Source organism: Triticum aestivum, chromosome 3B (genome assembly GCF_018294505.1).
Source record: "Triticum aestivum cultivar Chinese Spring chromosome 3B, IWGSC CS RefSeq v2.1, whole genome shotgun sequence".
Classification (NCBI taxonomy): Eukaryota; Viridiplantae; Streptophyta; class Magnoliopsida; order Poales; family Poaceae; genus Triticum; species Triticum aestivum.
This window is the reverse complement of record NC_057801.1, coordinates 73,955,868-73,967,991: the sequence shown is the minus strand read 5'-3', so window position 1 is coordinate 73,967,991 and position 12,124 is coordinate 73,955,868. Positions and strand designations below refer to the sequence as shown.

Sequence of the window (12,124 nt, the reverse complement as noted above, 5' to 3'; positions counted from 1 at the left end):
GCCTGCCGCCGCCTGCTCGCGACCGTGCGCCGCCCCTCGCGCCCGCCACTGCCTGGTCGCGTCCGCCCCGCCTGCTCGCGACTGTGTGCGTCGGGATTGACAGCCTCCCGCGGCTGCCGCGGGTCCCTTCTACGGCGACCCGAGGTGCCGGTCAGCCGGTCCGTGCTCAGCTCCACCGGTGGCAGCATGCTGCCAGCTAGAGGGTGAGCTCCTCGCACTCTCGAGCGCGCCGGCGTGCGCGCCAACAACAGCTCCGGCCATGCCTCCCTACACTGGCCGGGGCAAGAGCAGCAGCAGCTCCACGCCTCCACCACGCCTCCCGGCATCGGCCGGGGCACGAGCAGCAGCAGCAGCTCACCATGCCTCCCTGCCCCAGCACTGAAGCAAGTTGCAGCAGCAGCACCACCAGGCCCGCGCAGCTGCGGCCATGGAAGGAGAGGTGGGAGTGCGACGCGGCGGTGGACGGTGGAGGCACGGCTCCGGCGTGGAGCACGGCGGAGTCGGCTCTTTTCTAAAAAAGGAGGGAGCTTTTGGTAAATATATATCTCTAACGACGTCTAGTGTGAACCGTTACGCCACGTCAGCAAAAGCGGGACCCCCATGTCATAAACGTACTTAAAACGGTCCAAACGAGTAACTAGTATTTTTTGCAAAAAATTATGAAAAAAATTAGTGCTTTTTGGCACAATTCCGTTAATGTGTGGTTCCTGCAAACCTTGCCTGAAGTGTCGATGTTTTTTGCAATTCACTCGAACAAGAGGGATGAATCAAAGTACTAGCAATCGATGTAGTCACTTACCACTGACAGGTATTCTTCTCATGACAAGTTGGTCCGGCAAGCAGTCTTCCTTGTCATCTTCTCTCCCTTGTCATCGAGCGGCCGACACTGCATCACGGCTTTGTACTGCAGCGTGTTCTTGGTGTCAGAGAGTATCTTTCGGGCAGATTTCATGATGCCTTTCCTCGCCTTCTGCTGCTCACCATTCACGCAAGCAAATGTTTCCTACAAGAAAGCATATGGCATCTTCTCACCATCCACGCAAGCAAGGATTTGGATATGGAAAAATGTAGTGGTCGGAGCGAAGATACTTACAAAAAAAGCATTGATGACCCGGATGGCCATGGTGACATCGTGCTCGTCCTTGTTGTGTAGGTAATGCTCCCAGGTTAAACCTGGCGACGGCGGATCGTCATCACCCGGCTTGGACAATCCAGGGAAGTGCTTCCTCAAGATAGCTTTATAACTTCTCTGAAATAACCAAAACATTTAGAAAACAAAGGAGATTGACCTACATATGTATAGTTAATTATTGGCCAAGAAGCGACGGCTGAAGCCAAAGTTACAAATGGCAATTCTATCTCCAGGCTTGTTTGGCGCCTTCGTAACATGGGTGAATGTATTGGTGCGATGATCGTAAATTTGAAGTATCACTGATTAGGCAGGACCATCGCATTGCAGTAGAAGCTTCCCACCTCCAGGCATCACCATCAGCAGCATATAACGACTAGTATATGGGGTCATTGGGATCGAATACGCCTTGGTCCAGTTGATCTTACCAGAGTCATCCAATATCCATATGTTTGTGCTTCGATTGTCTTGTTTTTCGGCTATAACCATGCAGAGAGCGCCATTGAGCTCGCTTATACAGATTGCTGCTGTTTTCCTCCGCATCTCGCGACGATCGCCTTTCCGTGGCCCTTTGATCATGTTGGCCTTCCATTGCTCGCTCTCGATGTTGAAGCACAACAAGGTTTCACGCTTCTCATCGGCTAAGAAGTACTCCCTCCGTCTGGAAATACTTGTCCTAGAAATGGATAAAATAGATGTATCTATAATTAAAATAAGTCTAGATATAACCATCTCTAGGACAAGTATTTCCGGACAGAGGGAGTACATGATGCCGTTGACAGCGACCGGGGAACCCACATCAGTGGGCATACTGATCGGAGGCGATGGTGTCTCCCTCTGATGGGTCGTCTCCGAAAGTAAGGATCTCACAAGTTGTTTTGTCATTGGCAATGCGGACCACCTTGTATTCATCAGACGAAATGGCACGGCCGAAGCCATAGATTTCGTAGCGAGCCATGCCAATGAATGGATGCACGTCAAGCGTCTTCACCTCCATTCCTGGCAGGTCAGGAGAACCTCGCCGGAGACCGGATCGACTACATGGATGCCGTTTGACGAACCGCGGCTGACGGCGATGAGGTCGTCGAGGCTCGACGAGCACGTGATCCCAAAACCTCCGACGACCCTGATGACTCTGATGACGTTGCCTTCCATGTCCATGAGACGCATATCACGGCCGGCGGCGGGTTTTTCTTGCCGAAAGTAGCCGGTGTCGACGAGGAGCGGGCCGTGGCGGGACCTGTGCGCCGCGGCGAAGTCCGGGCCGGAGATAAGGTCGCGCCACCCCCTTGAGACGCATCGGAATCGGCAGACGGACCTCACGGGCGTCCGGGAGAGGATGTCGAAGATGGCGTCGTTCGATAATGGCATGGCGGTGGCCTCCTACATGACGTCCTCGTCGTCCTCCGTGCCTCCGCCTCCGCCTCAGCCGTGATTTTGGATCTGCTGGCTAAATCAAATCGGGTTTGTTGGATGGATCTGTTGCGATGTACGCACAAGGAAACTAACAACTAATTTTGTGCCGCGTAACTTTCCTTGGTTAGATCTCTGTCTTTTCCTCTCTTCCAAATAAAACGCTGATTATAAACAAACTCACGAGATTTGGTGCATGCATGGTTAAAACTGTACTACAACAAACCCGGCCAAGACCATTCATCATGAGTGATGAGCCATATCTTTGAGTCTCTATTTCCCGATTCCTTTTTGTTTCTTTTTTTGAAAAAAATTATAGCCTAGGTTGGTTAATCAGGTGTTTTTTTAACACAATACTGACACAAGCGCTCATATACACGTGCATACACTCACCCGTCCCTCTAACCATCGAACTACATGTTGGTTCGCTGGTTAATCAGGGGTTGACACATGGTATTATTGGGGAACATAAGAGGGTACGTTTTGTGTCCTGCCGGTAGCAAAAAATTACCCAAATGATAATTATGTTTGCAATGGTATTTTTGTATAGTACTCGTATAAGTTAGTAACTATTCCCTTCGTTTCATCAAAAGAATTGAAGTTCTAAAATTTGTCTAAGTCAAAGTTTTCTATGTTTGACCAAGTCCGTAGAAAAAAATCCACAAAGATCTATAATATCAAATATATATATATAATATAAAAATACATTTCATAAAAAATCTAATGAAGTAAATTTGGTTTTGTAGATGTTGGTATATTTTAGTATAGACTTGGTCAAACTTAATGGAGTTTGACCTAGGACAATGCTATAACTTCTAGTATTATTTTGGAACAGAGGGAAGTAAATTATACTGAATGGAAGTGAAGAGATGCAGGAAAATTAATGGATTGCATAGAGATGATCTGGTTAGCCCGACAGAGTGGAATTTGTCCTTGAAAATTAAGAGGGGGTATTCAACCAAATCCATGTATGGGAGGCGCATCTCATCAAGCATATAGTCAGGCTTCTCATCAAATTATGGAAAATCAATCTTCCTCTGAAAATCAATATATGATTTATTTATTTATTTTGCAGGAAAAAAAAGTTTTTGATTGAAGGGCACTTCATGTTCGCCTCCCTACCGTGATTTTGTGAAGGCATATGGTCCTGCTGATGAACTTTGTCCGGTATGGCATGGTCTCTTGAGCCCGAGATCCATGCACAGGACATCTTGTCTTGGACAAGTTTTTTTTTTTTTGAAGAGAAGCAAAAAAATTGCATCATCGATTAATTAAGAAGAAGAGAATTGCCCAGTTAATTTTCGGAAAACCGGGTGAAAACCGTTACAAACAACCCAAAGGCATACTACTCGCACAACAAGAAACATCGTGACCGCACATGTCCCCCCCCCCATACACCACCGCAACGCTCGACACTTGCACAACACAACGGAGCTTCACACAAGAACACCGACAACGATAAAAACAAAGCACTCTCCATCATAAAAATCGCGGGCGCCTTCCAGATAACACCGCCCTTCTTGCTTTTATTTCTCTTTGCTTTCTCCCTATTGGGTTTCTTCTTGAGGAGGCATCCACTTGTGTTGCCAGATCCAGACTGATCAGCCACCCATTTGTCAAGAAAATTGTAGAACTCATGTACTTCTTGATGTAATTGTCGTCAACCAAGGGGCTCCTAGGGGCAGGCACCAACAAACCGGCCGCATCGACATCGTCGACCCGAGGAACCCCCAACACGACATCCTCCACCACAGGAACCATCGACACAATGGACTTCGGCGCCTCCAGTTGCTCACATGACAGAGGCGAAACAGCTAATTTTTTTAAAATAATACATATTTTTTATTAAATTTTAGAAATATTACACCGTAATTATATTTTTCAAAAATAATACCCAGTCAGCCTACTGCTGGCCGACTGGATCCAGTCGGCCTGCTGCTGGCCGATTGGGCCCCAATCGGCCCACTATAGGCTGATTGGATCCAGTGGGCCTGCTGTTGGCCGATAGGCCCCAGTCGGCCCACTGCTGACCGATTGGCGCCCAGTCTGCTTCCTCTAGGCCGACAGATGCATGCACCCATTTGTCTCAAAAAAAAAAAGATGCATGCACCCATTTATCTTTGGAATGAATATTTGAAAAATGTTGAAGAAGTATTTAAAAAAATGTTGATCATGCATATAAAAATGTTAATCAAGCATTTGAAAAAACAATATTTAACAAGTATTTGAAAAATATTGAAACAATATTTGAAACTGTTGAATAGGTATTTGAAAAATGTTGAAGAAGTATTTTAAAAAATGATGATCATGTATAAAAAAATGTTAATCTAGCATTTGCAAAAAAATATTAAACTATTATTTGAAAAAAGGTGAAACAAGTATTTGAAAAAATATTGATCATGTATATAAAAATGTTAAAAAAGTATTTGTAAAAATGTTGATCATGTATAAAAAAATGTTAATCTAGCATTTGCAAAAAATTTAAACAATTATTTGAAAAAAAGGTAAACAAGTATTTGAAAAAATATTGATCATGTATATAAAAATGTTGAAAAAGTATTTGTAAAAATGTTGATCATGTATATAAAAATGTTGATCAATATAAAAATATTGGTCATGTATATTATACACATGTTAAACATTTTTCAAATACTTGTTCAATTTTTTAAAATACTTGTTTAACATTTTCTCAAATACTTGTTCAACATTTTTATATACATGATCAACATTTTTTTAAAATACTTCTTTAACATTTTTATATATATGATCAACATTTTTTTAAATACTTGTTTAAGATTTTTATATACATGATCAATTTTTTTAAATACTTCTTTAACATTTTTCAAATACCTATTCAACAGTTTTCAAATATTTTTTCAACATTTTTCAAATACTTGTTCAACATTTTTTTTTCAAATGCTTGACTAACATTTTTATATGCATGATCAACATTTTTTTAAATACTTCTTCAACATTTTTCAAATACTTATTTCAAAGATAAATGAGTGCATGCACCTGTCGGCCTAGAGGAAGCAAACTGGGCACCAATTGGCCAGCAGTGGGCCGACTGGGGCCTATCGGCCAGCAGTGGGCCGACTGGGGCCTATCGGCCAGCAGTGGGCCGATTGGATCCAATCGGCCTACAGTGGGCCGACTAGGGTCCAATCGGCCAGCAGCAGGCTGACTGGATCCAATCGGCCAACAGTAGGCCGACTGAGTATTATTTTTGAAAAATATAATTGCGGCGTAATATTTCTGAAATTTAATAAAAAAATATGTATTATTTAAAAAAAATTAGCGGCGAAACATGTCCATCACACAAAGTCGCCGATGAGTCCACCTCCAACCGCTTTAATGACAGAGGTGAAGCAGGGCTCAAACATATATCCCGAAGCTCGGGCATGAGCTGCAGCACCGGAGCCGCAAGCACGGCAACGGACTCACCCACAGCGGTAGGCAACACAACTAACGGTGTAGACATCGACGATGAATTGTCCCGAACACGAGGGGAGAAACAACCATAGGGCTTTGCCCCTCCGTCCTCCGTGGAGCCAACAACGGCCACACCAAGAGGTTGTGGCGTCTGTGTGGCCAGCAACGTAGTCGGCACAAGATAGACAAGATATGGCAATGCTGCATGAACACTGCACGTAACAACCTGATCTTTGCGTGCAAGACGCTATCACGTTCTACTGACATTGCATATGTATGATCTTTGAGCGCAGGAGATATCTGATCGTGCCATTCAAGACTGTTGCTGATGAAGAATGCTTGCGCCAACTTTCCAGAGCTTGGACAGCCTGAGTTGCTCTGTTGAAATTTGAAAACCTTATGTGATCCTGCAGTATTGTTCTGTTTGCTTTTTGGGGAGTGGTTTGTTAGCCGCCTGTGGCTCTTTTTCTGGTGTTCATGAAGCTGGCAACCTCAGCAATGATACCTATGTGACTCAAGAGCATTTAGTCTAAATAAAATGGCCTTCTACCGAATAGCAATATCTTTCTCAATTAAGACTGGCAATGACCGCACTGAAAAGAGAAAGCCAGTGAGTACCGAAGTTGGTTCCCCGCTAAAACAAAGAGAGCATCAAAGTTGTGATTATTCTTGTCAGGTAGGAGTACTTCTAATGGAAACTGCCCGATGTCCTTGCGCGTGGTCTTTCACTAACATGCCATGATCTATAAATAAGACGACGACCGTAATATCATCGTGGAAATGCCTGCGAACCCCACGGTCAATCTTCTTGAGGTCTGAGTAACGCATCTCCCATTTCGACGCCGCTCCAACCATAGCTGCTTCTATCAACCTTCTTGCAATTCCCTGAATAAACAGTAAAGGAATGCCAATCAATTATTTTAGCAACTCCATAGGTGCACCGTCTTTTCATTAAGATGGAAATATTTACATTGTCGAAAGTAATTTTTTTTCTCTAGCAAATAAATTAATTAATAAAGGCATTTTGACACATATTCAAATAGATATAACTGTTTACGCAACAACGAGGTAAAACCAAAACGACCCTGTTGCAGCTATACCAATTGAATGGAAATCATGGTGCACACTATGGGCTATAGTTTGGTAAAACTAACATCTCAAGTTGTCAACCATATCAGTTTATCAGGTGAAGGCCAAAAGACATTACATAGACAAGCTGAATGACAGAAGAAATAGACAAGCGTGGAGGCTTACAGTCCGCTTATGTTTGTGAACAATCTCGACGGCCTTCTCATTACTCAAGAGTTCCCACAGACCATCGGAGGCAAATATGATGAAACGATCACTTGGCTGAAGACTGCGTGAGATGATAGATGGGTCGGCACTCAATATTGGGCGGCTGAATGGTTCGCGAAGTCTGAACTTCGCAGGGAGTGGTTCCCTGTTGAACTGCTGGTGCTTCAGGTATGCGTCACCTATTGATCTTGACATCTGCATCATCCACTTCGTAAGCACTGAACATATATAGGGTGTGCAATTACTGCGCACGAAACCAAACACTAGAGTAAGAGTGACCTGTAAGATGCCCTTCACTCTCCAGACATTATGCTTAAGCACTACAATATCCGGATCATCGGGGTGCAGAGCCATGAGCTCTTTTCTGACACCCTCATCACTGACTTTGTGCTCACTGGACAGCTGCTCAGCGATAATCCGCCTGTCATGGCCGACCTTCCCAAGAACAGCCCGGGAGTCCCCGAGGTTGGCGACAAAAAGAGTCCCCTGATGCACGACACCGACGAGGCAGCACGTCCCAACGGCCGCAAGGCTTGGCTTGGTTTCCCATTGGCTCGACACAAGCGCAATGAATCCTTCCTCCATGGCCAGGAATGCCTTCCCGATGGCATCGGCTGTCACGGCCAGTGGACTAGACATGGCCTCTGCACAAACCAAACTTAATTAACTTGCATCGCATCCATATCTTGGAGCAGGTTTATACGGCTAGATTCTAGATAGTGAATGTGTTTGCATTTGGGGGCTCACTCACCTTGAAGGTTTGGGAGGAGCTGGTCACACACAAAGCGAGCGGTTTCAGGGCCGCCGTGGCCGTCGAAGACACCAATAACAGTGCCGAGGGGTGAGGCCGACTCAATGCACCACTGGTCCTCGAGGAAAAAGTTGGCCTGCACAACGGAGACAGAAACGTCTCCGGCTTGGCAGGGCACAAGTTCCTGCCACCAGAGGAGGCCGTCGCAGCCCTCAGAGGCGACTACCTTTCTTTTTGCGGGGACCTCAGAGGCGGCTTTCAAGGTGGGCCACATCTTAGCCAACGCAGAGAGGAGCTTGTCAAGTGTCCCACCAGATCGCGGACCAGGATCTTGAGTTCTGTAGCATTCAGCTGGGTCTTCTTCCTCCTGGACCTTGTGGTCTAGAGTCCTGCGTTCTTTCTCTTCCTTCCCTGTACTTGTACCTTCGTCCCCATGCTTGATTCTAGGATTGTAAACGGCACTCAAGGCAGACTCTGCATCAGCAGCACCTGCACCGCCACTTTTTGCAAATTAGTATACCTATCTGAACTTCCATTGAAACAACATTGTGATACTCAAGAAATATTGTACTGCTCAACAATATGCCCACCATCAAATTAGGTGACATTTTTTTCATCACCTACCAGTGCCACATAAATGGCGGCAAAAAGAAAACAATTGCAATGTTAGAGCTAGTGAGAAATTCATTCCATAATATTTTCAGAAAAAAAAACTCTCAACATACTTTATAGTGCTTTGTTAAAGTTTTAAGAATTATCTCCTTACATCTACTCCCTCCGTTCCTAAATATTTGTCTTTTTAGAGATTTCAAATGGACTACCACATACGGATGTATATAAACATATTTTAGAGTGTAGATTCACTCATTTTACTCCGTATGTAGTCACTTGTTGAAATCTCTAGAAAGACAAATATTTAGGAACGGAGGGAGTATATATCAACTTGTGTGTTACTATGCCATCTTGCTATGAGAAAAGATGATTACCTGAACTCGCGTATTGGTTGGACACCTTCTTGCTTTCTAAGTTGACCTACAATAAGAAAAGTTCAGATGTTCAGTTCTCATCTCATATTGGTTTTTTGTTTGGTCATTATGCAGGTAATGGAGGCGGACAAAGAGGCACTAAAGTGGTGGGGTGGGGGCTAGAACTGATTCAGTGGGTTCAAGTGAAGTCTTCAAGGGTTCAAGCGGTTAGCCATTAGCATCCATTAATTCGACATGTCACGGACTGAATTTCAGCACAGGTTCACTGTAAACTTCTACTCCCTCCGTTCCTAAATATAAGTCTTTGTAGAGATTCCATTAGATGGACTACATTCGGAACAAAATGAATGAATCTACACTTAAAATGCATCTATATACATCCGTATGTGGTTCATAGTAGAATCTCTACAAAGACTTATATTTACGAACGGAGGAAGTAGGAGTCATGGGACTGATAGCTGGCCCTATGACTACTGAGTTACTCTTAAATAAAGCTGAACCTCTACTTGGAGGCTTTCATGCCTCTTGTTAATACAAATATTCTTATCTACAGATGCCTCTAGTCAATTGTGAACCCATTGCAGTATTTGAAAGATGAAATGTCCTACTAAAATAGCATTTCTTTTCTAGATGTGATTAAAGAAATTTTCAGCGATCAGTTGTTAGTTCGAACATGAAACAGCTCGCGCACTACTTTAAGTTTTTTTTCTCCTACCAACTTTTAAGATGGGAATACTTAGCAAAATGATTTTGACATTTAGTTTTGCATGGAAAAATAGTTCTGCCAATGTGTAGCATGTGGATTTGCGTGGCGAATACACAGACAAGCCGTGGCTCGGTTGCTAGATATGTGTGACAGGACTCAGGACCATGCCAAAGTAATATGCGGAACAGTGGGCGCTGAACTGTAAAAGTTGTTGCGTGGACCTTTGGCACAGGATATGGACCTTTGGTTAATTAGATTATATGGCAGGGAATTTAGCTTACTAATTAATTCCATAGAAAATAGGATGAGGAAAGGCACAGCTTGTAAAGTGTAAAAGGGAAGTCATGTTGCGGGTAAAAATAAGATAAGTGTGACAATACCTGGTCAACAAGTGACCTTTTTGCAATATCAATCTTATTAAGTTCATCGACAATCTCGGCTATAGTAGGCCTTTTCACTCTGTCGGCCTCCACACATCTTAATGCTATTTCAATGCAGGTCATAACTTCAAGTTCTGCATGCAATGACATTGTTGCCTGCAGTGTTTTCAACCAGTTGCCATGTACCTGCAGGTTTGAAACGCAATGCCAAAAGGTGGCATGCATGCATGCACAGAGGTAAGTCAATACCATATTATTTGCGAAAAGGATTGTTGTTTATGGTGTAGATTTGTTTTTCTTACAACATCAATAAACTCTTGGGAAGACATATCTCCACACTGGGAGTAGCCCTCACGTCCTGCCATTACTTGTATGATGATAACGCCCAAACTGAAGACGTCAAACTTTTGTGTGATTTTGAATCTGTCGATGTATTCTGGTGGCATGTATCCACTGCATAGTAGCAAACACAATTACTTTTATATAAAGTTAACAAAAGAGGTTGATAATCTTCATGTGGCCCCAACTTACGGTGTTCCTCTAATTGCTTTTGTGGTATAGGTTTGTGTTGAATCGAAGAGTCTCGACAACCCAAAATCTCCTATTTTTGGTGTCATGTTCTTATCCAACAATATGTTCGCAGGTTTCAAGTCCAGATGGTATATAGGATCTTTGGAACCATTATGAAGGTAATGTAATCCCTCGCATATTCCCTTAATTATTTTGTAACGTGTGCGCCAACCAAGCCCGCATGATTCACCTGTAAGAGTAAATAGAAAGCTCATTACCAAGACGTAAAATTCGGAGGTTGTTTCGCTTCACATATAAAACCGATAGTCTCAGTTGAGCAGTCATACCAGAAAGATGTTTGTCAAGGCTTCCTCCCTGCAAGTATTCAAAGCAGAGTGCTCTATCTTCCACGCTAGCTAAAACATATCTTCCATTGTGCTCCACGGCTTTATGTGCTATTTCATAGCAGTAGCCAACTAAGCGCACAATATTTTGATGTTGGACCATCATAAGGTTAGTACACTCATTTGCAAATTGCTTGTCGTCATCAAGTTCTGGATGCTTAAAATAAAGCTTCTTCACGGCAATCTCTTCCCCATTGTCGAGTACTCCCTGCTAAGTAATATCTGGTAAATATGGCATCTGGTTTCTTGTACTTAGTGCTACTAACAATTGGAATAATCATACCTTGTAAACTACTCCGTACCCGCCATAACCAATTATGCGATCCTTGGAGAAGTTGTTTGTAATGCGTTGTAACAACTGGAATGTAAAATCCATTGGCGTTGCACTCGTATGCTGTAACTCGTTCTGCATGTTGTTCTGAAACTCCTAAGAAGACTGGGTTCGATACCCCATCTGAGTGATAAAACAGAAATCCTTCACATAAGATAAGATGATGTATATGTATAACTTCTGCAGACAATACACATGTTGATATGTCCTAAAGATAACTGCTCCCTCCATCCCATAATACAGGAGCGCTTTTGACATTACACAACACTAGTGTCAAAACCGCTCTTATATTATGTGATGGAGGGAGTAACTGTGAACACTTGCATTCAAACTAGTGTCTTGCTAGGATTTACAATCCAATATGAGGCCAATTACTATTGCAATCCAGTTAGTAATTAACTTTGGATTTGCTATTTAACACTCAAGTGTTTTTCAATTCGTCGTCATTCAAATTTGCGTCTGTCCGTTCTCGCGCGGAGATTCGCGCCGGTTTTCTTTTTTTCTTCGTGCTGGCTTCCTGTTTGCTCCGGTTGGTTTTCTTTTGTCGGGTTCGGTTATTCTTTTCTTCAACCCGTAACCGCTCCCGTCCCGGCACTATTGTTTTTTGTCATGTTTGAATTCTGGAGTGGGTGTCGTTTCCCTTTTTCGATAAGGCCGAGGAAGAGAGCTTGAGCGGCGGCGGAGAGAGGTGATTCATGGTGATTCCGAGCTATTCCACCGTTCGATTTTGATTTCTCCTCCCTTTCTCTTTGTTCCCCGGCTGCCTTGGTTGGTTCCCCTTTGTCT

General features: G+C 43.6%; 2 protein-coding genes across 6 annotated transcripts in view; both read right to left on the bottom strand.

Moving 5' to 3' along the window:
- Positions 1-959, bottom strand: part of LOC123067338 (uncharacterized) — a 3,025-nt gene extending 2,066 nt beyond the window's left edge. The window contains exon 1 of the mRNA XM_044490174.1: positions 800-959. The gene's annotated coding sequence lies outside the window, so the exon portion shown is untranslated. The remainder of the gene's footprint in view (positions 1-799) is intronic.
- Positions 960-6,525: 5,566 nt separating this feature from the next.
- The window catches only part of LOC123068676 (uncharacterized), an 8,035-nt gene continuing 2,436 nt past the window's right edge, over positions 6,526-12,124 (bottom strand). For all 5 annotated transcript variants that reach the window (XM_044491291.1, XM_044491292.1, XM_044491290.1 and 2 more), the window contains 10 exons: positions 11,291-11,461; positions 10,951-11,215; positions 10,625-10,853; positions 10,396-10,546; positions 10,094-10,279; positions 9,008-9,053; positions 8,022-8,510; positions 7,550-7,914; positions 7,229-7,465; positions 6,526-6,859 (listed from right to left, as the gene is read on the bottom strand). In XM_044491291.1, the coding sequence (XP_044347226.1) occupies positions 6,647-6,859; positions 7,229-7,465; positions 7,550-7,914; positions 8,022-8,510; positions 9,008-9,053; positions 10,094-10,279; positions 10,396-10,546; positions 10,625-10,853; positions 10,951-11,215; positions 11,291-11,419 (2,310 nt within the window). In that variant the 5' untranslated portion in view covers positions 11,420-11,461 and the 3' untranslated portion in view covers positions 6,526-6,646. The remainder of the gene's footprint in view (positions 6,860-7,228; positions 7,466-7,549; positions 7,915-8,021; positions 8,511-9,007; positions 9,054-10,093; positions 10,280-10,395; positions 10,547-10,624; positions 10,854-10,950; positions 11,216-11,290; positions 11,462-12,124) is intronic.